The sequence below is a fragment of the Coffea eugenioides genome, chromosome 10, assembly GCF_003713205.1.
Source record: "Coffea eugenioides isolate CCC68of chromosome 10, Ceug_1.0, whole genome shotgun sequence".
Taxonomy (NCBI): domain Eukaryota; kingdom Viridiplantae; phylum Streptophyta; class Magnoliopsida; order Gentianales; family Rubiaceae; genus Coffea; species Coffea eugenioides.
In genome coordinates, this window is record NC_040044.1 from 1,529,160 (window position 1) to 1,554,710 (window position 25,551).

At 37.3% G+C, this 25,551-nt stretch overlaps 4 protein-coding genes across 4 annotated transcripts; 1 reads left to right on the plus strand and 3 right to left on the minus strand.

The window, feature by feature from the left end:
* Window positions 1–1,275: 1,275 nt before the first annotated feature.
* Window positions 1,276–5,580, plus strand: LOC113749516. Its single transcript, XM_027293274.1, has 7 exons — window positions 1,276–1,532; window positions 2,026–2,643; window positions 3,238–3,425; window positions 3,797–4,020; window positions 4,167–4,366; window positions 5,008–5,133; window positions 5,232–5,580. The coding sequence occupies exons 1-7, from the start codon at window positions 1,380–1,382 to the stop codon at window positions 5,328–5,330; spliced, it is 1,608 nt and encodes a 535-aa protein (XP_027149075.1). The 5' UTR covers window positions 1,276–1,379; the 3' UTR covers window positions 5,331–5,580.
* A 454-nt stretch (window positions 5,581–6,034) lies between these two features.
* LOC113749674 lies at window positions 6,035–8,198 on the minus strand. The gene is made up of 2 exons (XM_027293497.1): window positions 7,770–8,198; window positions 6,035–6,197 (listed from the first exon to the last, which is right to left on the minus strand). Exons 1-2 carry the CDS (start codon window positions 8,124–8,126, stop codon window positions 6,168–6,170), a joined length of 387 nt encoding a protein of 128 aa, XP_027149298.1. The 5' UTR covers window positions 8,127–8,198; the 3' UTR covers window positions 6,035–6,167.
* A 1,122-nt stretch (window positions 8,199–9,320) lies between these two features.
* LOC113748627 (zinc finger CCCH domain-containing protein 6) lies at window positions 9,321–15,020 on the minus strand. Its single transcript, XM_027292118.1, has 4 exons — window positions 14,671–15,020; window positions 11,485–11,694; window positions 10,694–10,818; window positions 9,321–10,595 (listed from the first exon to the last, which is right to left on the minus strand). Exons 1-4 carry the CDS (start codon window positions 14,728–14,730, stop codon window positions 9,479–9,481), a joined length of 1,512 nt encoding a protein of 503 aa, XP_027147919.1. The 5' UTR covers window positions 14,731–15,020; the 3' UTR covers window positions 9,321–9,478.
* Window positions 15,021–17,745: 2,725 nt separating this feature from the next.
* Window positions 17,746–24,240, minus strand: LOC113749647 (protein IQ-DOMAIN 32). The gene is made up of 6 exons (XM_027293467.1): window positions 23,939–24,240; window positions 20,919–21,248; window positions 20,619–20,843; window positions 20,145–20,222; window positions 18,362–20,033; window positions 17,746–18,143 (listed from the first exon to the last, which is right to left on the minus strand). Exons 1-6 carry the CDS (start codon window positions 24,029–24,031, stop codon window positions 18,124–18,126), a joined length of 2,418 nt encoding a protein of 805 aa, XP_027149268.1. The 5' UTR covers window positions 24,032–24,240; the 3' UTR covers window positions 17,746–18,123.
* Window positions 24,241–25,551: the final 1,311 nt, after the last annotated feature.

Here is a 25,551-nt window from a genome sequence, read left to right on the forward strand (position 1 = left end):
GGCTAAGATTTGCTTGATCAATTGATCCGGAGAAGTGAAAATAATAATGTATTGAAGTGGCACGGTTGTTTTGCTAATTAATGGAGTATTATGACAAAGGGTGTCGGACCCACGAGTCAAATCACTCCAAAGAAAGCAAAGGGTTGTCAACGGGGGGGCGTTAATGCGCTTTGCACTTAGCAACTGAAGAGAAGACGGGAAGACTGATCTGACCACGACTGGTCTCCAATCTCCCATCATCACTGGATGTAAACCTCAGGCACGAGAACATTAGTTAGTGTCAAACATCCACTCGTCCAGTCCAGTAGTTTAATTTACCATTCACTTTAGAGCTTGCCATGAAAAACAAGCCCAAAAGAGAAGCAGGGAGAACAATCGGCAATGTCCTGCTGTTCCCCTTCAGCCATTTGATTCTTTAAAGTATTGAATCTAATTTCTTGAGCAATGTTGCCCTCGCTTGGTTTATGTTATTACCGTCGAAATATTGTGAAAGCATCAATTTTCAACTCGTAAAATGGACTTAAAATCTGGTTTATGTGTGGCACAAATACAAGTAAAAACTAGAAGTGTCATGTGCTTTTCTTAGTATCCTGCTTTATAACTTCACATTATATGAAATCTTCAACCGTAAAGTGACTTGATACAACGGAAGAGGAATTGCATGAACTGGATTGGTTTCGAAATTTGCAACCTCCCACTGACACTTAAAAAAAAAAAACTTTATATAAACTAGTGTTATAAACTTAATATAAACTAGTTTTGACTCCAAATTGTTGGAGGAAAAGTCGTGGTAAGAAGAAAAGAGAAAATGAAAATGTTAGCACTAAATTATCAGAAGTTTTCAAAAACTGAAAATCATAGCTGCGGAAACTCTCTTCCCTTCTGCTTTTCTTTTCAGTTGTTGTTTGGAATCTTATGTGTTGTAGTCTTGTTGAGAACAAATAGATGAATTAAAAAGAGGGAGGGATTAAGAGTTAAATAAAGAAAGTCACAGTTATTTAATTAATGTATCTCACTACTGTGCTTTTTTTTTTTGGGTCATTTATTAGTATAACCCATTGCTTTACTCTGCTCAATTTGGTGCACAAGACCCAATTAGGGGGTAGATTAACTAAATAATAATAACATTAATAACAACTAAATAAAATTGAAAAAGTGTTTGGGTCATAACTTTGATTGTCTTGGGCTTGGGTCAGGTCCAGGGAGCGTAAAGCCCAGACCAGTAAAGATATTCATAAAGCTTTTTTTTCAATTTTTTTTTGGCCTTCCCCTTCTCCGTCGGTAGAGTTCAAGCCTTCAGCCAGCAGAACGTGTAGAGAAGTTTGTGTGGAAGGTTGAAGAAAGAAGAGGAAACCAGAGGAAGGAAAAGGGGAAGAATAATGGGGCAATCATCATCGACAGAACAAATTTCAGGGGTTCAACGGGAGGCAGAATCATTGGCAGCATCTACTGGGGCTCTTCCGACTCTTCAGAAAGCATTTTCCCGTCTCTCTGATCCCCAAACGGAACTTATCCCTCTTGATTCCCTCCAGGTAGGTGCTTATTACTCAATCTCCACGAAATCCCCGTTAGAATTATCATCCCAAGTTCCCTTTACATCAAGTAAATAAGTCTAACTGATCGTACCAATTTCAGCTATCATTCTTTAGTTGATTCTTTGTTTTTGGCGGTGTTTAGACTTTTGTTTTTTCGGATTTTCTTATTTAACTCATTCATGCTCATATGCAACTAAACGCCCAGTTCGTAGTTGCCGAAAAATATTTTTTTTTCAATGATTTTGATGTTTGTCGCACCTCTGTTATGATATGATAATTGATACGCGGGATAATTGTTTTACTTCTTCGTATTAATATTCTTCAGAGCCAAAAAGTGTGCCATCTGATGATTTTGATGTTTGATGAACCTCTTATGTGAGCTCATATTTCCATACTTTCTTTCTCTCATCGTATTAGTTTAGGATTCCAATTGGTTAAATCAACTGTTTTTCCAACTGAAATGCTTACATTCCTTCTCTATGGACAATAGAAATGCTTTGGCCTCATTATTGAGGACCAATCATCAACAACTGAAGGAAGTATAGTGCCAAAAGAATTTCCGGTGCTCTTGAGTCACGTGGGTTCTGCCATTGTGGACCAATTCTTCTTGACTGAGAAAGGAGGGGTCAGTTGGGTTGAGTTTTTGAGAGGTTACGTGAATTGCTGTGGAAGGACAGTTACTTCAGCTTCATTTAATAATTTATTCAAGGTGTTTGTTATCGCACATAACAAGGCTGGCCTTCCTGTGGGGCTGCAATTTGATCCAGCTGAAGATGATGGTAAAATGAGTGGATCCTTGTTGCCCACTGATTTAGTTATGCTTCTTTGGATGTGTTGGATTATGTCATGCGATTCAAGGAAGTTGCAATCTTCTACCAGCCCTGGGAGTAGTGGTCTTCCAGATATTCATCACTTGGTGCTGTCAGCTGTTGAGTCATGTGCAGAATCAAGCAATAAATTTGATCTATGGAACTCAAGAATTTCTGGTTTGGATGTTCAACTTCTTGCTGCAAAATTTCACATGTGGGCAGTGAAGACAGTGCCATATCTTGCAGACTGCCTGGCGCATTTTGTGTATACAAGATTGGGTTACTTTACAACCCATGAGGTACCTTTTCCTTGAGATTTTCTGGATGTGTTATCTTTGCTTTTTCTGAACCTTTTCTTGTATCTTCCTTCGCATGTTTAGAAGTCAGGATTGGGTGTTATATGGTCTAACAAGTGGTAAGGACAAATCACAACTTGTTTTACATGATTTAATTTGGTAAATGCAACATTCTTTGAGGCGAACAGATTATCTATTTTGAGCTCTTTAGAAATCGGAAGTTGTAAACCATGTGTCTCTCTCATGATGACTTGTTCTGGAAATAGGTTTGTGCTTTCAATTCCTTTATTCAATATTCAGTTGTAACTCTTTTTGTGTAATGTGTCAAACTAAATAGTTATTTTGGGTTCTGGCTCTTTGAGAACTCTTCATTGTCCCAGCCCATGCTTGTTAATGTCATTCTGGGGTCCCATAAGGTGAGTGTTTTTGGATGTTCTGATAGTGTCTGCAGTTTATTAGAGTAGTTGACTTCTTGTGTGTCCCCATCTGACACAAAATTGATAATACAAAGCTGTAGAATGGCATTGTCAAACAATGTGGACAATAAGTACATATTAAGCTTATACAGTATGCTGACTCTGGATACCTAATTGGCAGGGCAAATCGGAGGATTTGTGCTTCCCTGTGCATGCCAATTCTGCAGCAGAAGTTTGCAATACCCACCTTCTTACATGTGGAAGGGCTTGGGCTGTATCACTGACCCTAAGTGGTACTCTAAATGAAGAGATTTTAAAAGCATGCTTCCCAAGTGAAACAGATGGGATATGCGAAAATCTACTTTACAAGTTGCTCTCTCTCTCTCTTGTGTGTTTGTTATAGTTTACCTACGTCTTTTTGCTACTATTAATTTCAATTTCTGTGTACTTTTTCACCTTTTTAATTCTCCACTTCAAGTTATATGTTTAGCTATGCACCTAGTTGCTTCTGATGGACCTGTGATCTTGAGAAATGTGTAATATAACTTGCATGAATATGGGTGATTTAGGTGCACCTGAAAATTTTCTTTCAGGAAAAAGTGCTCTTTAGATATAATAAGGGTTTTAAGAGTAAAAGCCTGACTTGCTGACATGTGGGATTTTTCCATTGGACTTGCAAACTTTATGTTGGCCGACACCTGCAGTTGGTAGCCTCATGATCTTTTATTAATTATGTGCAGGTCATCTCTCCACGGGAAAGGTTTAAATAGATTCTGGTCACATGTTGAGGGTTATAATGGGCCAGTGTTAGTGCTCATTGCTGCTTGCAAGAATGATAACAATGAAAGGAGGTCAATTTTTGGTGCCCTCACACATCAGGGTTTTGAAAATAGGGATGCATTCTACGGAAGTTCTGGTAGCCTCTATGCAATAGATCCTGTCTTTCGTGTTTACTTGTCTTCAGGTAGGTAAACACTAAACAGAATTCTTTTTATTTTTATTTTTATTTTTTAATTTAGAATGAACACAAATTGCATTCTCTCAGCAAGTTAGGAGAAATCCATCTCTTTACTTATGTAAGGTTAAAAAATTGTTACTATTCCTTTGCAGGGAGGGAAAAAAATTTTGTGTACAGCCACTTGCATCCAACTATGAGGGCATATGACCCTCATCCAAAGCCAGCTGGAATGGCATTTGGAGGATCCATTGGGAATGAGAGAATACTTATGGATGAGGATTTTGTTAGAGTTACTTTTCGTCATCATGCTGTTGACAAAACTTATCAACATGGTCCCCTCATCCCTGATCAGGTACAGTTTTAATGATGTTCAGGTTGCTAGAGACAATCACTTTTACCTGCAAGTCATCATGTATGCCTTTTTTTTCCACTGATTACTGGGTACTGGGATTCTTGTTGTCCTAGAACCAATTTCTTGGTTCACTATAGAAATTGGTGGCACTAAGGTTTTTCGTGCTCTTTTTTGTCTTGCTTCATGGAGATGAAAATTACAATAAGCAACTACTCTGAAAGAAACAAGCAAACCATGGGATGCATATTGGGATATGTTGTATGATCTATGAGAAGACTATAATTTTGTAGTCTATATTCATCTCATACTTCCATCGTCCTCAAGTAGCGAGCAGATGCCAACCTGACCTCATCCAATTGCCATGTAGTAGAACCCTTCAGTACTATTTGTTTACTTAAAAGTCCTTACAGTTAATGATAGTATTGTACTCAACTCTTTCTCTATTGCAATTAGGAATACAAATTATCTAGTGGAATGGTGGTAATTGCCCCTTTATGTTTCACTCCTGGTTCAGTGGGATAATGTTAAACTGAGTACCCCTCAACCATCGGGCACACTTAATAGTATTGCTTTTTTGTTATCTGAGGGTAACTTGAGTGACTTTGTAGTATCTATGAAGACTTATAGTTTCCCTATTCCAGGGGTTTTTACCACTTGAAGCTTCAGTTTTAGAGGTGGAGGTATGGGGATTAGGAGGAAGAACAGCAAAAGAAGTCCAAAATTCATACAAGAAGCGAGAAGAGCTTTTCACTGAGCAAAGACGGAAGGTAGATAAAGGGAATGGACACTTCTGCGTTTGAAACTTGATCAAATCAGAACTATTTTAGATTAATTATTCAAGTATTTCTTTCTAATTTCTGTGCAGGTTGACTTGAAGACGTTTGGAAACTGGGAGGACTCGCCTGAGAAGATGATGATGGACATGGTATCTGATCCCAATATAGTCCGACGGGAAGATCGATAGAAAAGCGGATAGTTTATGTTAAGCCAGACTATTGATGGCTAAGCGGATCTTTTATTTTAAGCCAGACTGTTAAATGGCGACAGTATCCCCTTGTTTTTCCTTTTCTTCCTTTTACCTTTTCACCAGGCTGTGATTTTAGGGTTCAATAGAAAACTACTTAGATTCGGATGTACAGAAATTTGTGAATATATGGATTGTGGAGAAATTTGACTTCGGCCCGAGGCAGGAAGTCTGTTTTACTGATTGCTCACCACTGTTTCACTTGGGTCCTACTGTATTAGTTCTTTTTTGTCAACAGATAATCGGAAGCAATTATTGCCGCCGGGCATTTACTTGCATACTCAAGCGATATACGTCCGCAGCAACACTTGTCTGAAATGTTCGGTTATTTAATCGGAAGCAATTATTGCTCTTGGGCATGCAAGCCAAGCGATATAGGTCTGGAGCAACACTTATCTGAAATGTTCAGTTATAGAACATTCAACCATGCCTTGATGCAAGCCTTCATCCGTTTTTTCCAAATTGAAGGAATTAGAAAACCTCGAGCAGATTTCCTGATTCATCTAAATATTCCTCCAGCCCTTCTCAGTGCATTCCATCATTTCCTGTCTTGTCCAAAATTCCAAGTGATTTATAAATTTCCTAACTGATTTAAAATTACGAAGGGGAAATAGAAGAATGGAAAGCTGATGAAACAGATTGTGGATCCAGTTTAAAAGTATGAGCCTTCAATAACGCAGATGTACAAACTATTTGTCTTCAAAATTGAGATTCAAGTCACAACTAAAAGACTCGGCCCTATTGCTCAATTAATATCCTTGACATTGCTGACTGCAGTCACTGCTTCTTCTCTTCTGCTTTCTTCGGCTGGAACAGAAAAACAAGCACAAAGAATTATGTACTCAAAGCCGTGTATACTTTAGATTACTACTAGAGTATACAATCTGCTATAGAAAATTAATCCTGCGCCTACAATCAAGCAAAATATTTCCATTCACGACATTCAGCACCATGCAGATGATTTGAAATAATGTCATGTAATAAAGGGAACTTGAACATTGAGAAGGGTAAATGGCGAAAGTGGTTACTAAACTATCAAAAATGGCATGGCTCGGTCACCGAACTTCTTTTTTTCCTCGACCAAAAGGTCATTTAACTCCTTAAAACAAGCCTTTGGGATCATTCTCTGAAATCACCTGCAATGTAAGACATTTTTGTCTCTAAAATTGTACAATACCAGGTCAAATGTGCTTCTTTACTGTTGGTTTACTAGCGAAATTGGACGATACGACCCAAAAGACCCACTTTAAGGAGTTGAATGACCATTTTGGCATAATAAAAAAAAATGTGTTCAATGACCAAACCGTGCTATTTTAGATAGTTAAGTGATAATTTTTGCCATGTACTCTATTGAGAATGATGCTGCTAATTCAATAGGCATTACCATGCGGCCCTTACGTCCAATTATGAACCACTAATAAAAATGGCATACTTTATGAGCTCAAAGCTATTCAAACTAAACTCAACAGAACCACTATACAAATTGCTTGGCCATTCATTTCTTGATCTATGGATGGGTAAGAGAGCTAGTACCATCAATCTGAGCTAGAAATTACCTAATCCAAGTCGAGTACTTTTAACGGTTTAGTGAACCAAAGCTCTCACTCATTCAAGGCTTATCAGTGTAAGGGTCAAATACATGGAACGAAGAGCTACATCTAAGAGGGACACAGGAATTTAACACCACCGCGTCATGGCAACAGTAGCTCGCAGTCCATCAAAGCATTTACTTCGAGTATGAAAATCACCACCCCACCAGAGTACTTAAATGCCAAAAACAAAAAGTTGAAATACACGTCGTGAAATACACTTGTACTTTTTGTTTTTGGCATTTACAAGGTAAAATAGGCCAAAAAAAAAAAGTTGAAATCGTAATGAATGAGAAGCCCAATTCGATATAAAAATTGCACATTATTTCTATTTTCAGCTACAAGAAGAGAGAGTTTCAGCTCTTTGTATTTCTCAAGAATCTAAAGCTGATATGCACTATCAAATTGCACATTATTTGCATTTATATTAGCATTTTTTCACAATTTAACTTCTAGCGTTGTTTATAAAATGAAGAACATGTTGAGCATGAAAGCTAAAACTTGGCAGACTCCAATAAAAGAGACCTAAAGTTTAGCAGAAAAATTAAATTTTGATCATGAATTTTGCTTCATAATCCTCCGAAAAAAAAAAAGCAAAAGGAAAATCATATAAGCCCATAATCAACATCTATCTACAAAAATCATCATGAATATTGCTTCATTAACCTCAAGGTTAATGAGATATACTCATCAAGCACACACCTTGTTCGACCAAATGCCACAGCCACTCCCAACCCACATTAAAATTATAATCAAGGGAAAAACCCCAAAAAATGGAAACAGAAGCTACCTTAATACCAGCGAATGGTTGGTTGAGCTCTTCCTCAGGTATAATGACAGGCCACCGCTCCCCAGCCTCTCGGAACATTTGCTCGGTCTCCAGGTACTGACCCTTCTCCAGAATCATGTTCCGGATGGTCTGCGCTGGAGTGGCGGTGGCGTCAAATTTCTCCTCAACTCCGTTGACGAAGGTGACGGTGATTTGAGGCGGTTGATCGTCGGTCCGGCGCTTAACTTGGACCTGGCAAGCTGGGTTCGATTCCTTAGCCTTGCGGGCGTTGCATTGAGCCAAAAACTCCATACACGCCGCCGTCCGTGGATCCAATGCGTTGAACTCGATCCTCACCTTCGACAAGAACTTCAACATTTTCCCCACCTTTCCTTTTTCCTATTCTTCTGTTTCTCTCGCTTGAGGTTTTGCACAAACCAGGTCGAACTCTCCTTTACTCAGTCCCACATCGGTCCTCTTAATAACGATCCTTTTCTTTTAATTGATTTTTTGGCGGCTAAGCGGGCATCACACCGCGGACGAAGTGAGCGGGTCAGGACCACCACCTGTGTGAGTTTGGACCCAGGAAAGTCCCCGGGCCGTTACTGTAGAGATACAGGCTCGGCAACGAGCAAACTGACTGGACTGGGGAGTCCGTTGGGCTGAGACGCGTGTGGAGCCTTGTGACTCCCGTCCAGAAGTACCTTGGCCGAAAAACAGTTATTCACTTGGTCCACTGAGACTAACAGAACGGGGCTTATGATCCGTGGTGTTCGCCTTTTGGGCCAACAGTGTTGCTTTGAAGTATTGTTTTTCGGACGGCAAATTTGGGCCCTCAAATGCGAGAATAATTCGTTGTTTGGCTCTTTTTTTTAACCCCTAAATTGTGGTTAACTTTGTTCTCTCTATTTGTCAAATTCATTTTGAATTAAGGATATACGGATTCATATATTTTTCTTCGTATTACAATTTAATATTTAAATCTCATACATTAGCTTCCAATTTAGTATGTTAATTTCCATCCTTCAGCATTGGATCATACTTTTATTTTGAGCACAATGCGGTTGTTGTTTGATCACATTTTTAGTTTGTGGCAGGGATTCGATTCAATAAAACAAACTGCTAATCCGGGTATAGAAATATAAGAAGCCGTAAAACAAAAGAAAAAAAAAACTAGTTAAATGCGAAAATTGTTTTAGCTTCTCTCTCCCTTTTTAACTTTCCGAATAAACTTTAAGTTGTAGTTTTGTCTAAAATTATCACGTCAATGCACATAAACATATCAGAAAGCAAAAGGATTGAAAGAATAATGAGTGGAAAGACCCAAAAAAAAAAAAAAGGAAAAAAATTGAACTGCATATGTGTTATTCCCACTGTAAATATCCACAAATTCAATAGTTACGAACTTTTGAGCATCTTTCTCAGAACACAACAATCATCGCTGATCAAACTTCCAAAGATGTTCAACCGATATCAGACATTGAAAGGCAGGAAACAAGGAAAAGGTCACATTATGAAATTCCGGGAACCATGTCAAATAAATGCCAACTATCAAGTTGCACATTTGCAAAACGTCAAAATAATCTCAACCGATCAGAAATAAATAAATTAAAAATTGATTCTTTTGCTGTATAGTATTAAAAATGAAAACAAAAGAAAACGGCCCACTACAATTAGCATTCCACCCAAAAAACAAAAAATGATATACATGGAGATGCTAACTGTACGGATTATGTACCAGTGATCTCCCTATCCATTTTCATTCTCTTAGCACTTTGTGAATCTGGCATTCCATTAACCCTCTGCTGGGGTGATGATTCATCATGTTGATATGCACAGTTGGCTCCATTCCGACATCCCCTTGAACTGTTAAAATACATACAAGGCTTCATTATTTTGGGTTTCATATCTCTGGATTTCGGGTTATTTAAGGGTTCTCTGGCCGAGAGCAAGGGAGTGTTGCTGCGGTTGTTGTAATGTAGCATTGGTTCTTGTCTATCTCCTCCATGTTGCTGGATCAGGCTCTTATAATAGTTAATATCCTTTGCAACAGGAGCCCCTACAGATGGAGATGGAGCTGAGACAACATCAGGTACTGGCGGCCGCATATTGGAAATAGATGCAATCCGACTCGGAGGGTAGAAGACTCCACCAGAAGCAGCTGTAACAGGAGGTGCAACAACTTCTGGTCTGCTAATGTGGGCTAAAGGCCGATCTGTTCTACTAATAGAAATCTGAGACTGATCAGATAAACTTATTCCTGGTGTCATTGGCCTGGGCCTATTTGGCATGCTAGGGCCTGGTATACTCTGTGTGGTTGTTGATGCGATATTTGGAATTGCAGTGGCTGGCACATTCTGCATGCTTGCAACAGGCATTCGAGTACTGATAGATGCCATATGCTGCATATTAGTTGGCACATTCTGCATGCTGGTCGCTGGCATGGTTTGTGTACTAGTGGAGGATCCATGGTTCTTGACCAATTGTTCAACCATTTTTGGGTCACTCAGAATTTTGATGAGCAAGTCGCGGTCAATCATATTTCCTTGATTGGTGTTGGTCATTACCGCACTCAAGGCAGCATGTGCAGCTGCTACAACATCAAGATCCACTCCAGTGATTACCTCAGTTGCAGGGGCTCTCTGGGGATGATTAATTGTCACATGAGATGAGGAAGCTCCAGGTGTCAAGGGCTGGGACTGTAAGCTGAGGGGAAGAGTGTTCATTGTCACAGAATCAAATAATGCATTTGTAGGTGCAGGTGCATCTTCATCTTCAATAGGAGTGATGGGAATATGAGTAACTGGTTCATCAGAAGAGATTTCTGCACCCGCATCAGTAGAAGGACTGCATGGAAATAGATGTAATTTGAGGAAAAACTTTACATGCTAATAAGTCTCAAAACACATACAAATATAAAGCACCTAGTAAGAAAGAAAACCCACTCTGGAGGAATAGCAGATGGTCGTGGATAAATTGCCTCAAGCACTGTGTTCTCCCGCCTATTTTCACGTTCAACTTCTACACTTTCTTCTCCAGCAACCACTCTCCAAGCATCATCCAATACAAACTGCCAAATCCAAAGGAACAAACAGAATGTTACAACAAGGAACGGGTTCTGCAACCCAAATTACATGATCGTGCACCTGCAAATTGTCTTCAATTAGTATGCTTTATCATGCACTTTAAGAGACAGTTCACATTACTACAAAGAGTGATTTCCAAGAAAATTTTCTTTTTCCACAAAGACGTACAAAACTTTAAGCTTGGAATCTTACGAGCAACTTTGTTTTTGCATACATATGACTTTATGCTAAATTGAAAACCAAAGTGGAAACAAACTCACACAATCTAAACGAATATAAATTCAGTGGGAAACTCGTGAGACAATTAGTTATCGTCCTACCCCGTAATTCAGGAAATATCCAAAACCTAAACGAAAATCTGTTCTTTCACCCCATGTGACATCCTCTATTCCATAAAACACAAACTAAAACTGCAGATTTTCAACTCCATGCAAGTATACAACTCCACATTACACCCAAAAATAATTTAAAAAAAAAAGTAGCACCATAAGTCATCTTTGTTTCTACTCAATCATATTTTGATCACAAATTTGATTAAAAATTATCCTCTTTCCCAGTGTTATTCTTCCTTTCCCCATACATGGAAAGAATGGCTCAAGAGTTTAAAGAGAAATATAAACGCCACAAATTCAGTGGAAAAAGTCTCTTACTCTAGGAGGGCATTTCCATTTGATAAGAGGTATTTGGGGTAATTTATTCCAAAGGAGATTTGCAGGCTGAGTTCCTTCAAAGCCTGGTGGTAAATTGTCATCAGACACTAAGGAATTTGAGTTTGATGACCATGATGTCTTTGCTTGGAGGTGATCCTGACACCCAAACCCAACTTGTGCAGGAGTCTCTTCCGATAAAAACAGTCTTACCTATTAAAAGAAATACATTAATCCATCAAACACAAATATAAATCAATCATATAAGTTTGTAAGTACCACATTATCAAGAAAGGGACAAGCAGATAAAATACTCCCATGAAAATTTTGATAGTGTATCCATTAAAGCATGCAAACAATAAAGCAATAAAAGAATGAAAAGACACAGAACTTCCAGAATAACCAGATAAAGTTGCAAAAGAATATGAACAACCAAGTAAAGAAATTTAAAGTAGAAAACTTGACAGACAAATTGTCTGGTTAGAACTACTACAAAAAGCAGATTGCCAGCAAAAGCAATTTCCACATTAAACCACACTTCCCAAGTTCCAAAACACTTCAGTAGCTCCAATCAATTTTGGCCTTAGAATACTTTCACCCCACTTGTCTCCCTCTCTCCCCTCCCTCCACAAATTGCCACAATCCAAACCACCTCATCCCAGATGCAAAAACACAGATGAGCATGACTGCTTCCCAAGAAAGTGGTAGCATCCTTGCATCCATTTGTCTAACCTCATTCACCAGTGACAAGGCAGCTTATCTGTGACCAGCTTTGGAAGCATGTGTGGAACCGTATTGTCCAAAGAACAATAAAATTTTGAACATTGGCAACCCTGTGCTGCACATACTACACAGTTCTTGATGCTCAGATGCACAATGAAGTCTGGAGACTGTCATAGAAAAGTAAAGGACTAGATGAATATGATAAAATAGAAAATACATGTCTTCTTGGAACTGAAAACCCAATTTTTTATTTTAAAGCAGCGAGATGATATAAACCTCTTGACCAAGACAGATATGCAAGTTGCCCCTGATCCACTCAACCATCACTCACTTTCTTTCAAGATTCTGAAAATCAAGAACTATAGATGGCATCAACAATATCAGATGTTATACACTACTTGAATGCTGATGCGCTTGTCACGGGGAAAAGTTAATAGAGTTCAATGTCTACCAATGTCTAGGATTACATCTTTTGCAGATTGTTCACTCCTTCCCAAGTGTCGTTTTGGAAAATCCCCCGATTGAAGTATACTATACTAATCATCCACAGTTGTTTAAGCATGGACATAGGTTAACATGCCAAGTCAAGCTCCTTCTAGACCCCAGCTCAGCACAGTTCATTCTTCCTACTGTTTGAATTTTTTTTTTTTTTTTTTTTTGGTGCAAACCTCTTCAACCCACCAAGAAATTAGTACATCCGAACATAATATTGACCTGTCACTGTACCACTGCCCTCAAATCCCGAATTCAGTGTCATGTGCAGACAAACCATCTTATCTTAATCAAAAGGCTGGTATGCTTACGGTTGTAATATATTCTTGTCTGATATTCCAGAAACACCTGCTCCATACTATTATCATCATCACACGTCAGGAGAGATTATCTTAAAAGTCCATGAGAAAAAGTTTAACCTCCACTTCTAGCTTTTTGTATAGATTACTCATGAATAATGCAATAATTCTATCATACAAAAGTTCAAAAGAAGCAGACATTAACCTTGGAATTCCCTAAACTTTGAGTGCTACCCAACTACAAGCCACAAACTGAAGTAACTCCAGCATACGCATTTTCTCATACCCTAGCCATTGCTCATATTTCCTACTTGCACAGCCTCTTGCCCATTTCAAGACCCATAATACAACAACACTTGTAGCAAACATGCCTGACCTAAACCAATCTTTCAAAGTTATTTGTGCAATAGTTTACCAACTGAAAGTCACCAAAACGCTTGAGGTAATCCAGTCTCTCAGAGTATCTCTGCAACAGTACTTCATTGAAACACAAATAAGTTAAAAGTTTTCTTAAGCTTACAGAAGAATACGAAGGCTTTGTTTCTCCTGAATAGTCATTTATACTATATAAGCTGGCAAAACTTCCACCTATATTCTTATTCCACCCTGTTATGTAATCTCATGCTGGAAAAAGAAGGCATAGCACTAAAGCCCTTTCAAGATTTAAGTTAATTACTTATCCAGGTTATTATAAATAAACCACTTCTCTTCATTCACAGGTCACAGCATTCAGAAACTTGTAGGAAAAATGCCATAGAATCTTTCAGTTGATTCAATTATCACCTTTTAAATGACCAAAAGCATGAGCTTAGCACCCAAAGAAACATCTAATTTAGTCTTTCCTATTAGTTGGGGAAACAAGATTGGTGTAAGAATTTCACGTTATGAGTGTCATCAACCTTTACAAAGTCACAATCGAAAAGGATACAATCTTCTTTGTAAAGTGTTTGAAGTTATTATTGACTTGTTTGCAGCAATCTTGCCTTAGGATATTGATCCAGAATTTATATAAGTGAAGGCAATTTACCAATCAAACTAACTCTATTCATTAGAAGCATTTTGAAATCACACTAACCTAAGTTAGATCGATTAAAGTCAAATTCAGCATCATGCCTTTAACTATTATAAACATTTTCTACTTCCAAACTACCAAAAACTTGAAATACGATCCAAATTTAGTTCAATGGACTTCAATTTCAAATAATATCACCATTTAGATCATTGGAATTCCCAATTTAAATTTATAGATAGTAAAAAGATTGTTCCTTTTCTTCAAACTACATTCTTTCTCGAGCTTTAGTTTCCGAATTAGAACTTGGCAAAGCCAAAGGATTGAAACACATTTTCATTTCATTAGCAACTCCAGTACAAAAATAAAAAGGAAAATATCCAATTCGGTTTCACTTACTAACCACATCCAAACAGAACAAGATACAAACTTTACTGATATACTTACAAGAATAAAATATTTTTTGTACAATATCCGTAGCCCACGCTAATTTTTTTACCCGGTTTATTTAGAGTAAACCTCTCCAAAATGAAAAGAAGAAACCCAATCTCTCAATCAACATTGATAATGGAAGTTGTCTTTTATCCCCAATTGTTTAAAAAGAAAATAATCAATATGCAAGGAAAAAAAAATTAAGGATTTTTAACAAAAAACATATATGTTTACCTGACAAAGATTATCATCGGAAGGCCATCTAACCCTTTTTGATTTCTGCGATCCTCCCATTATTACATATAACAATATAGTACCAATCAAAGTTATCTTAACTACCCAAACTCTATAGGGGGATTTATTATCAATTGTCTTTTTCAAAACCCTTAAACCCCTAATTCTTTTACTAACCAATCCACAAAAACAGGCCGATGTTTGTCCGGAGACCGATTATTCTTCTCGATATATACACATCAATACAAAACCTGCATGTAAACTTATCGAAGAGGGATATGTAAATGGGCGAAGAGGAGAGAGATCGATCCAAGGTAACCCTAAATAGGAACCCTAGATCCTTTGCCTTTATTAAGTTTTTATTTTGTTTTTGCCTCTCTTGTTTTTTATTTTCTTTTTCTACAACGATTTCGTTGGAACCTGCCAGTGGTCCCCAGTACAGCGCGTGAATTAACGTGACTGGGACCGTCACCTGCCTTCTTTTATAGACAGAGTGTGGGACTCAACACTCTGTTTTGTTCTGGTTTTGGATTTGGTTTTAGATTCCTCACTTTACGGCAGAAGCCAAAACGACGACGGTTCCCGATTTTGAACATTGCGTACTATCAACGTACGATTTTTGCCGATTGACCGTAACGCCTCCTCAGATTGGAAGTCTTGATGTTTGAATTCTTGATAGGCCGTCCCATTTGTCTAATATAAATTATTCAAATCTTTTTTCAAACTGTAATTTTGGATTTGCCTGTTTTTTCTTTTCATATGATTATAGCTGTACAGATTTTTCTATTACGAAATAAAACTGTAGCCAAATGACATGAATTGTCATTAAACAATTTAAATTTTTTATTTTGGCTAATAATTAATTTTCTTCAATCAATTTAAAAATATACACCTTTAGTCAGTCAACTATACAAACGCATATTTTTTTTAGTTACTTAACTTTCTGTCTAGAAATTATATGTTTTTATTAGTTATGCGACCACCTCACTAAATAAAAGAATTAAGTGGACCAAAACAGGAATTTTATATTAATTTGGTAACCATTTACTTCATCATTTGCTCTAATCGTATATTAGTAAATTAGAAAAACCCCTAAATGTAAGAAGGCAGCTTTGGCCCAAAAAGAGAATCTGTATAAGCGGCTAATTAGCACACCCTTGCCCGGCACCAGTTCCATTTGAAGTCCAAACTTAGTTCCGCGCAGTCCAACGGCCCATTCTCCTGGCAAATGCTGGGCTATTCAGCCCGTTTCATCTATAATACCACGTAATAGAGGTCGATCCGAATTCTTTTTTTAGTATTTTTAATCGTGTTCTTACTGTTGACCTTTTTCTTTTCTTTTTCTTTTTTTGTTTTTTGTGTTTGAGTGATGGTTAAAATCAAATTTTTGTTGTCAAAGTAATAATATTCCACTGAGAGCCATGTTGAAGAATTAGTTCAAGTAAATTGGGGCTGCACGCGTTCAAATATGAGAGAGCTGATCAAAGTCACTTTAATCAGATTTGGAAGATTCGTGAATTCTCCAGTAGGATTTGTTGTAAACAACAAACAATGCTGATTTGGAAGAGAATCTGTAAACTCAGAGTCATTTTTGGTGCAAAGAGAACAAAATGTGTGAACACTCTAAACTAAACTAGTTTGATTTTGGAGTTAGGTCCTACTGCGTCACCACACCTGTAAAATTTTGATTAGGTTATCGTCAGTTTCAAATGTTGGTGGTTCTTACCGTGGATTACTGGTGGTCACGGTTCTGGATAAAAATAATTTTAGAATTCTCCACTGAAGTGTATGTTAATATCACTTGGCACTCAAAAAATTTTAAAAATGCTATTAATTTCCCTTAAAATCATACCTTTTGTAACAATCTCATCCTTGTATCATTAAAATATTCTTATAATAATCATTTAATAAGAGAGATATTTTATTCTCCTAATTCTCCTTTTTTGTTTTGTCTTATATTAAATTTTCTACCAATTTGATTATAATAAAAGATTTATATATTTTACTTAAAAATTTCTCTTTATTAATGTTTTGCCTAAAAATTGTTAAAATAGCAAAGATAATTTTGTCAATTTATATGCTCTGATAGTAATCAATGGTCTTTCTACCCAAAAAAAAAAAAAATCAATGGTCCCATCTATAAATTGTAAAATGGAAGTTAAGTAATATTTCTAAAATTTTAAGAATGCCAAATGACATTATCATAAATCTTAAGAAGGGTTTCTAAAATTATTTTTTGGTAAAAAGTATACCTTCTTACAAATTCAATTGGCAAAAATATACACTCAATAGTTAAAAAAGATCGATTAAGTTAACCAATTATATAATTTGAGGATCATTCATTTTTTCCCCTCCATTTTTTGTGCATATTGTTCAACTTCACTCAAACTCAAGTCAAGGCTCTTCTTTCAAAATTGAACTACCACTAAAAAGGGCAACACTCATAACAAGAGATTACTTCTGACCTTTTCTAACAGAAGTTAGAAATTCGACTTTTATAAACCTAACTTCCAGAAAAAACCTCAAAAGCCGGCAACTCTTGGTTCTCAAAAGCCGGCAACTCTTGAGGTCCTCCCAGAGACTTATAAACCCAAACCCAGAAGAAACAAGAGATTACTTTAGTCATTTTTTAAAAACATTTTCTTGGTACATTACATATGGCCCAACTGTGACATTTTTTTAAATTGTTTTTAGTGAAATAAGAGATCTCGAATCTAGAGCCTCTCACTTGCATCCCTTCTTTCGAACCACTCAACCCAATCCTTCCCCCACCCAACTGTAGCTTAAACTCAAACACTCTCAACAAGAAATTACTTTAATAATCTTTTCTTAAAAACGAATTTTTGGCATGCATTGCCCGACTGTAGCTTAAACTCAAGACCTCTCAGCCCAGAGATGACACTGTTCCACTGAGGGAAACTCCTTGGTAATTTCATCGTTTGATTCCAGCAGAACCATCATACACATGGTCCTCATCGTCCTCCCGTTAAAAGTCCGACCAAACAACTTCTGCAGTGCTTTAGGAATATTTTGGTGCCGAAGTAGTCAACATGATTCGGGCATACAACCGGATCATGACTTAAAAACTTAGCCAAGCAGCCATTTCTTTTAATTATATATTGCCCCACACAAAATCGTGTCAAGATGCAGTGATCAATCACAAATTACAGCAAGCATACAGGCAAACCTTACCACGAATCTTCACTAGGCAAAGCAGGGGAAAATAAACAAAAGAAGAAATTAAGAGCAATTTGTTAATTTACATGAAATTTGTCTCTTCACATCTCTCCGCCTCTGAAAAGTATGAGCCTGAGGTACCAGTTTTAGTATGAATCATAAAGAGCAAAATGCCAGAAATCACCAGCAGATGGCCAGTCCTGTAAATTGGTCAAATCCGCGCAAATAAACCTTCAAGGAATCTTGAGCATCATGTGCATTGTGTCATCGATATGTTCATCTTAGCCACTTCCTCTCTGGAAAAAAAGTAAAATCTCATTGTGAACAAAAAGATACAAGGCTACAAGCCAAACATCAACCGCATACAAATAAAAAACCACAGACAATATTAAAATAATAAATTTTACAAAAAAAGAAGAAAAAAAAGCCAACACTGGATGAAACACATAATAATGATTACACATGAAATCAACTTTTCAACAAGCTCTCTGTAGAGCTAAAAAAACCAAAATACCTTGAGGAGAATGAGTTCCATTTCCCTTGGCAGCCTGCTGTGCCTGAGACAGAGACCGCTGGACACGAGGTGACCCCTGTCTTGTGTTTGAACCAGATAGGGATTGTCTTTTTTTAATGTACACATCCTTGTACTGCGTATCAGGACTTGATCTTGGAGAGTTATTAGCAAGAGCTTTGGCTCTTGCTGATTCTGTTGCTTGCATATAACTCGGCAGAGAGTTGCTACTACTACTTTCCCTTGGTTCTTGATCACCATGATCAGTTTTAGCTGTCCCAAAGGAGTTGCGCCGCTTCCCTGCTTTATGCTCCCTCGATAAATGCTCTGAGCTACTTCTTGCACCATTATCTTCATTAGGTTCCAATTGGGATTCTTTACCAGTAGATACAGGTCCATGTTTATGTTTGGTACCATGCTTCCCACTCCTGATTCTCTTGGGCTTCACTGACACCTGACTAGAAGGTGTTCCATGGGATTCAGGGATTGTTACATGGCTTCTTGGAGAAGCTTCAGGTGATGATTTAGACACTGGATGGCTTGACTCAGATTCCATCTCCACAAGCACACCAGTGGCAATAGAATCTGGCTTCTCCTCTATCTCAGATGATTCAACAGTCACTATAGAGCTCACATGCTCGGATTCAACAGCAGTACTGTTCTCCTGTTTCTCTGGCTGACTCGAATTTGAGTGTGATACATCTCTCTCCGAGAGTATGGACTCAACCTTTTCATCAACTTCCAAGTTTAGACTGCTCTTAGGATTTTCAGTGCCGTACTCCGAACTTTTGGTTTCCTTCTCAAAATCAACCACTCCAACCTCAGACCTATCCGGAGAATCAAGTGTGGAAGAAATAGAAAGTTCAGTCCCACATTCAGAGCCACCAACTTGAATTCCAGAAGTTTGGGGAATAGAACTTTCAGCATGATCAATTTCCCTGGCACCAAATGCATGATTTGTGCCAGGTAAAACAGCATCCATAGAATAATCTACACCAGCATCTTGATTGGACAAACCAACTGATTTTCCTAAATTGGCAGCTGAACTAAGTTCTTCAAACTTCGATTGAACTGCAATAAATGCAGGATTTGATGCCTTTCTTGATACGGATGAAGATTTCTTTCCATCAATTTCAGAACCTTCAGGTGCAGTTCTCTCGGACACGTCCACATGCTGCCTGCGTTCCATTTCAGATTGATCATGAAATGAATCAGGCTCAGCTTTGCAAACATCAGATGCTCTATGATCATCAGGTAGAGATTCTAATGTGTTATTGCTCAAATTTGCTTGTTCAACATTTTGAGGATGGGACTGCTTGTGGCTGTGACTCACTGAAGATACGGTTGGCCTGCATTCTTGAAAGTTGTAGCTGTCTGCATCATATGTGTTGACATTATTATCAGCTTCGGAAGCCAGTGACAATGCTTCAGCACTACTCTTGATGTCTCTTGATTGACAATTTTCTGGAGATGATACTGCAGTTTCTAGTTGGCAGTCTGCTTCCACGATGTCGTCCTTACCTTGTTGATCTTTAGCAAACTCTAATTTCTGTGACTGTCCATTTTCCACTGATGCAACGGACATCCAGCGCTCCAACCATTTCCAGGCTGAGTCCGACTTGGAAGGATCACACTTGATATTGATGGTTTTGGTCTTGGGTGTTGATTCCAGAAGCTTACGCCAAGAAGAGTAACAGAAAACAAGATACAACAGAATAAGATTCTCAACCATCCAATCTTAATAAGATTAAATAAAAGACATAGGAATCATAATAACTTCTTTTACCTGACGTGCAAATGCATTACTTAGCAACTTCTCTATGGAAGTATATGTGTATGGCTCGGTCCCCGTATTTTCTTTCTCCTGAACACATTGAAGAACATTTAGACAAATATTTAAAAGACAACACAGTAAAATTTTAGATACAAAATTTCTCTTCCTCAAACTTTTCCATCAGGCAAGTCAGCCTGACAATAAGACATCTTCAAAGTACAATCCAGAAATAATACCAACAACCACAAATTGTCTAGATCACAATGAATTTTTCTAGAAAATCATTTTGCATACTATTTATACAAGACAAAAAAAAAAAAAAAAAACAAACTTTACCCTTAATCCTCGTCCTAAATATGCAGGATGGACCAACAACTCATGCAGGTACTTGTCTAAAAGTCAATCAATGGAAACAGAAATAACCACCATGATAAACTTAACTCACGATGAAATTGTGAAAAGTGATAACTTGAGCTGAACTTTTACCATGAATGAACCATGATTGTTAATTCCATTCTTTTCATCTAAATTTTCTTCAATGTTTGACCGTTTTAGAAGCAAGCGAGCACGGCGTTTTCGGACAAGCGCTTGCATTTTAACAATGGCTTTGACACATCGAAGGCTACCCACAGCATGCCGCCTAACTATGTGTCCACGTACAGCAGCTTGCAACTTAATTATATTCTTATGCTTCAATAACACTCTTTGAGCCTGGAAACATAAGAAACACATAATAAAAATCTATTTTCATCTTAAGTTAAACAATCAATACGTTGAAAGCCTCACCAGATATCTCCTAACTGCAGATTGGATGACAATTACAATTGCTTCATCCAGGATGCTGGCAATTCCGTTCTCATCCTCGGCAGAAGCTATAGCTGATGATGATTTTGAATCCACAGGAATTTGCACCTCGTTTTTCTCCTCTGTCCATTGAGCAGCAGAGGTTTTATCTCGAATAGTAGAGCTAGCCTGCGTCTGCAAGCTGACAGCAGCAGTATCCGGATCAGTCTTGCTCACAAAAGGTGTTTCTGAGGTAACAGAGTTGCTCAGCACTCGATGTCTTGCAGATCTTTTCCGGAAACTCCACCTACTTCTATCACTTGAGCCCTTACTCTGTAAGCAGCAAAATCATCGGAAGTAGGGAGGAGGAAAAAGAATAAAACGAAGAGATAGCATACCAATGAGAAAAATGCTACTACTTGTTTAATCATGCACGTATTCGCACAACAACGAGAAAAATGCGCAAGTGTGAAGAAAATTTAGGTTAACAGCATACGCTAACAAAGACTCTAAAGGTGCAAGTTCCTAATTATCAATTGTGATCTTTTATCAGAAACAGAAGAAAGCTAGCTTCTTCCAAGAAGAATCACACTTGGTCAGGACTCACAATGCTCCAAAGAGCCCACAACACATGTTAATTTTGCTGACACACAACATATATCCATACTTTTGGAAGTTTCTTTCAAGACATTATCCTGCTGGAAGGTAGCTGCAAAAAGAAGACAGCAAAATGCATGATAAGCAATCAGTACATAATTAACCAATTTATTCAGAAGTTGAGAAGCCAGGAAACCACAACCATTTCAGTCAGATGACTTTGATGCTGGTTATAGGAAATAAAAGGTGGGTGGAAGTCACTAATAACTGCAGCGCACAATAAAAGTTCCTTCTGAAATTAATATAGAATACCCCCTAGACATAAACCGGATAAGATACTAGCAAACATTACACTCATGTTGTACAATTTCATCTACCCTCCAATTGACAGATGAAATAGCCATCAACCTGATTTTCAATTGATGGTTTACAAAATTGAATAATTAAACAAGCATTTAGCCACCCTGCTACCAAGACTCACAAGCAGCCATGACTATGGTGGACAATAAGCTCAGGCGCTCATCTTTTTCTTCACATGGGCAGACTCAGGGAGGAAACACAAGAAATGCTCTGTTTAGATGTAAATGAATTAACATATTTATGTAGGTAGATATTTGGCCTTAAAACCACTAGTAACTTCTAATAATGCTTGTGCAGCATCAGCCATGAACCTGGCAGAGCAGCCTGTTATTTCTAATTTTGTTGTAGTTTGTAAGTAGATGAGAGAAACATGTTCTTTTCTTTAGAGTAAACTTAAATAATATGTCCAAAACTCAACATACATTAATTAGAATTACTTGCATGCATTTCATTGCTGGCAACACAAGTCACCTCAAGCATGTACGCCATATCCATGCTACTATATCTTGCAAAATATTGTTAGGCAATAAAATCTTGACAAAACTTGTTATGAGCAGAAAAATATGAATATCTCAATAATTTTGCAGAAAATAACAACGTAAAAATTGCCACTAGACAAGGTTCTTGCATTTCTTGTTCCCTCTTTTAGTAAGGCGCACCATGAGACGCATTGAACTACTGACTCATCCCAGGTTTTCAAAGTGATTGGTTCAATTCCACAAATTAAATTTAATAGATAGATAAGTAATAACCTAGAAGCATTGAACACACATCCTCCAACTTTTAAGAAAGGAACAATCTCACTAAATGACCACTATTTAAGACAAAGCAGAAACAACAAGAAGTATCTTCTCTGGATAGTCCATGTCAATCTAGCAATGGACTACACATTTAGAACTATGCATAGCTTCACAATCAAACTGCTGCACTGTAAAAGCTCCCTTACAGTGTCCCTGATAAATTTAAAGCTAAATCTGCAGCAATTCAGGACCAACAATATAGAACATCTTGATACTCCTCCGCTAGCAACTATAATCTGTTCTAATAGAAAGAAGCTAGTTGAAGGTTTGAAGAAAGACAAGATATCAGGTTCACAGTCTAAAATCTAACAAAAAGCAAGATAATTCCAGGTGGAAAGGAAAGGAATCAACAAGATAACTTCCTGTACACAGATAAATTTCCTTCTGAGACACGGATTCCCTTAATATTGCAAATCCTGTAGCACCATATATCCACAATGACTAATCACAAGCGAATTTAAGATTCAAATCCTAAACCCCAGCCCTCATTCCTCAATATCCTAATTGATTCAGTTATGCAATAAAATGAATCCATTTACACTAAGCAAAGCCACTGGAAATCAAAAGTCATTCTACACACTTTTCGTCGATAAATGAAATGCAGAGGAAGGAGGACAAATAAAACTCGAAACAGTGGGATATGTAGGATTCTATCTTTCCAGAATCGAAGATCTACTTCTAATACCTCGTTAACATTCAGCATTTACCAATGCAATACACTATCAAAGGATCTTGGCAAAGTGAACAGTGACACCGAATTAAATCTTTTGAAGTAATAGTCATAGCTAATTACTTCTGGGGAAACAACTAACAACATCGATTTCATACCTCGGCCGTGGCAGACTAATCGCATGAATTAAGATTCCCTAATGATATATATACTCAACGGGAGAAACCAACTAATTGCGTAATAATATGCTTTTTAGTATGAAATTAATAGTGCACTTGAATCTCTAAATTACATTTTTCGTTTCATCCCTAAACTTGCCGGGTAAACAAAAGTAAGATTTTAGTTAAACCTTAATCCATCTGAAATACGGCTCCAACTTCTGAATTTCCTAGCTCGCCAGTTCATTCACAATATTGGCATACCTCCATACCAATCCTCAGATATTACCTCAATCTCCATGTCTACTCGCAAAGATCCTTACTTTTCTCATCTCCAGAAAGAATGGAAAAATCACGACAGTTCCTCATCAGAAGTCAAAAACTTCATAACAAAACAGCGGAGGAATAACAAACCAAACCAGTAACCGAAGCATATACCTCAGGAGCTTGAAGATCATCTCTGTCGACGGAGTCATTGTTGCCGGCGCAATTGATGAGCTTGAAACATGAAGCTGTGCCAGATCTCACCATTCTATCGATCGATTTTCTCTAATGTCGTGATCTCACTCACACAGTACACACACTTCTCACAGTCTCCAGCAGAGTAGTAGAACTTCTACTGCTTGGAGTCACTCTAAAGTTGGTCTTTGTTATGGGAAATTGTACCCAAGGCAGGACACACTGGGGGAGAGAGAGAGAGAGAGGAAGTTTTAGGAACGCCGGACCTCAACCCTCTCCTGAAATCCAGCTCAATATTGCTTTACGAGTCCGCCAAGGTCCTCGTTTTCTTTTCGTCTCTCTATATATATATCCGTTGAGATTTCAAAGCCAGAGATGAGTGGCGAGTGAGATAAAAAGCAGCAGTGTTTGGAAATCCGATTAACAAAAGTTGTCAGATCCATACTGTTACTAATTTTCCTTTTTCTTTGTTGTTTCTGAATTAAAAAACAATTATTGATTAGTACAAAATTGAAATATCGGGTAAAGCTTTTTTTTTTAAAAAAAATATCACGATAAATTGCTTACTTTTTTTGCTTTATCTCGTGTCAACAGCGGACAAAGAATGTAAAGTACCATGCCTAGAGGTACTTGTGTTTCTTTATCCGTTACATGTGTTTTAGTGTTTACACCGTAAAAAGTTTGATACTTGCCTTTTTCTCTCTCTACATTTTTCTTTTTTCTTTTTAAGTTTTTCGTGGATTACCTTATGTCTAAACAGTATTATGATATATTATTATTATTTTCGCACGGATATGATACCAACAAAAATGGATGTGTTTGCATTGGCATTATTTTTAAAAAAATTATTTAATTACATCACTAATACTTTTTTTTTTTAGAAGATACTTTAGAAAAAAAAAAAAGCAAACTAATTTTTACTATTGGTATTTAAACAAGTAATCCTCGTATGTATCCAGTTTGCTTTTACCCTTTTCTTTTTATAGATTATGGTTAACTTTGAATTAAAAACTCAACGCGTTGCAAATGTATTCAAGTACGTGTGCCTTTTGGTGACAGATCCGTTTGGATTTGCCTTTTTTTTAAATTTTCGTACAAATGTGTACTATAATAATTTGACGTATGTGTGATAAAATGATGATTAAGAAACGTATTTATGTAAAAAATTTTGTGTTAATAAACTACGATCCAAACGTTTTATTCTTATTGACTTTTCCGTTGAACTTTGCAAAAAGATATTTTAGGAGGTACGTGCATAAAAAAATATGGTAAAAAATCTTCTGCACATAGATTTATCACCCGCCCATAGAAAAACACAAGAAATTCAACATATCGGTAAAATTTGTAGAAATGGTCAACGTAAAGCTTATATAGAAAATTCTTTAAAATACGTTAAGATGGATGTTCTTAAAAATGTATTTTGCAGTCAACAGCTAACAATTTTGACCACGGGGGAAGGGGTTAAACAAGATTTCCTACCATATTATTTTAATTCCACAAAACGTACTTCCTACTGCCCACTGCCAAACTACCATTTTTTTAAAACGTTTTCATCACTTAAATAAATTTTGAAAAAGAAGCATTTGTTAGTT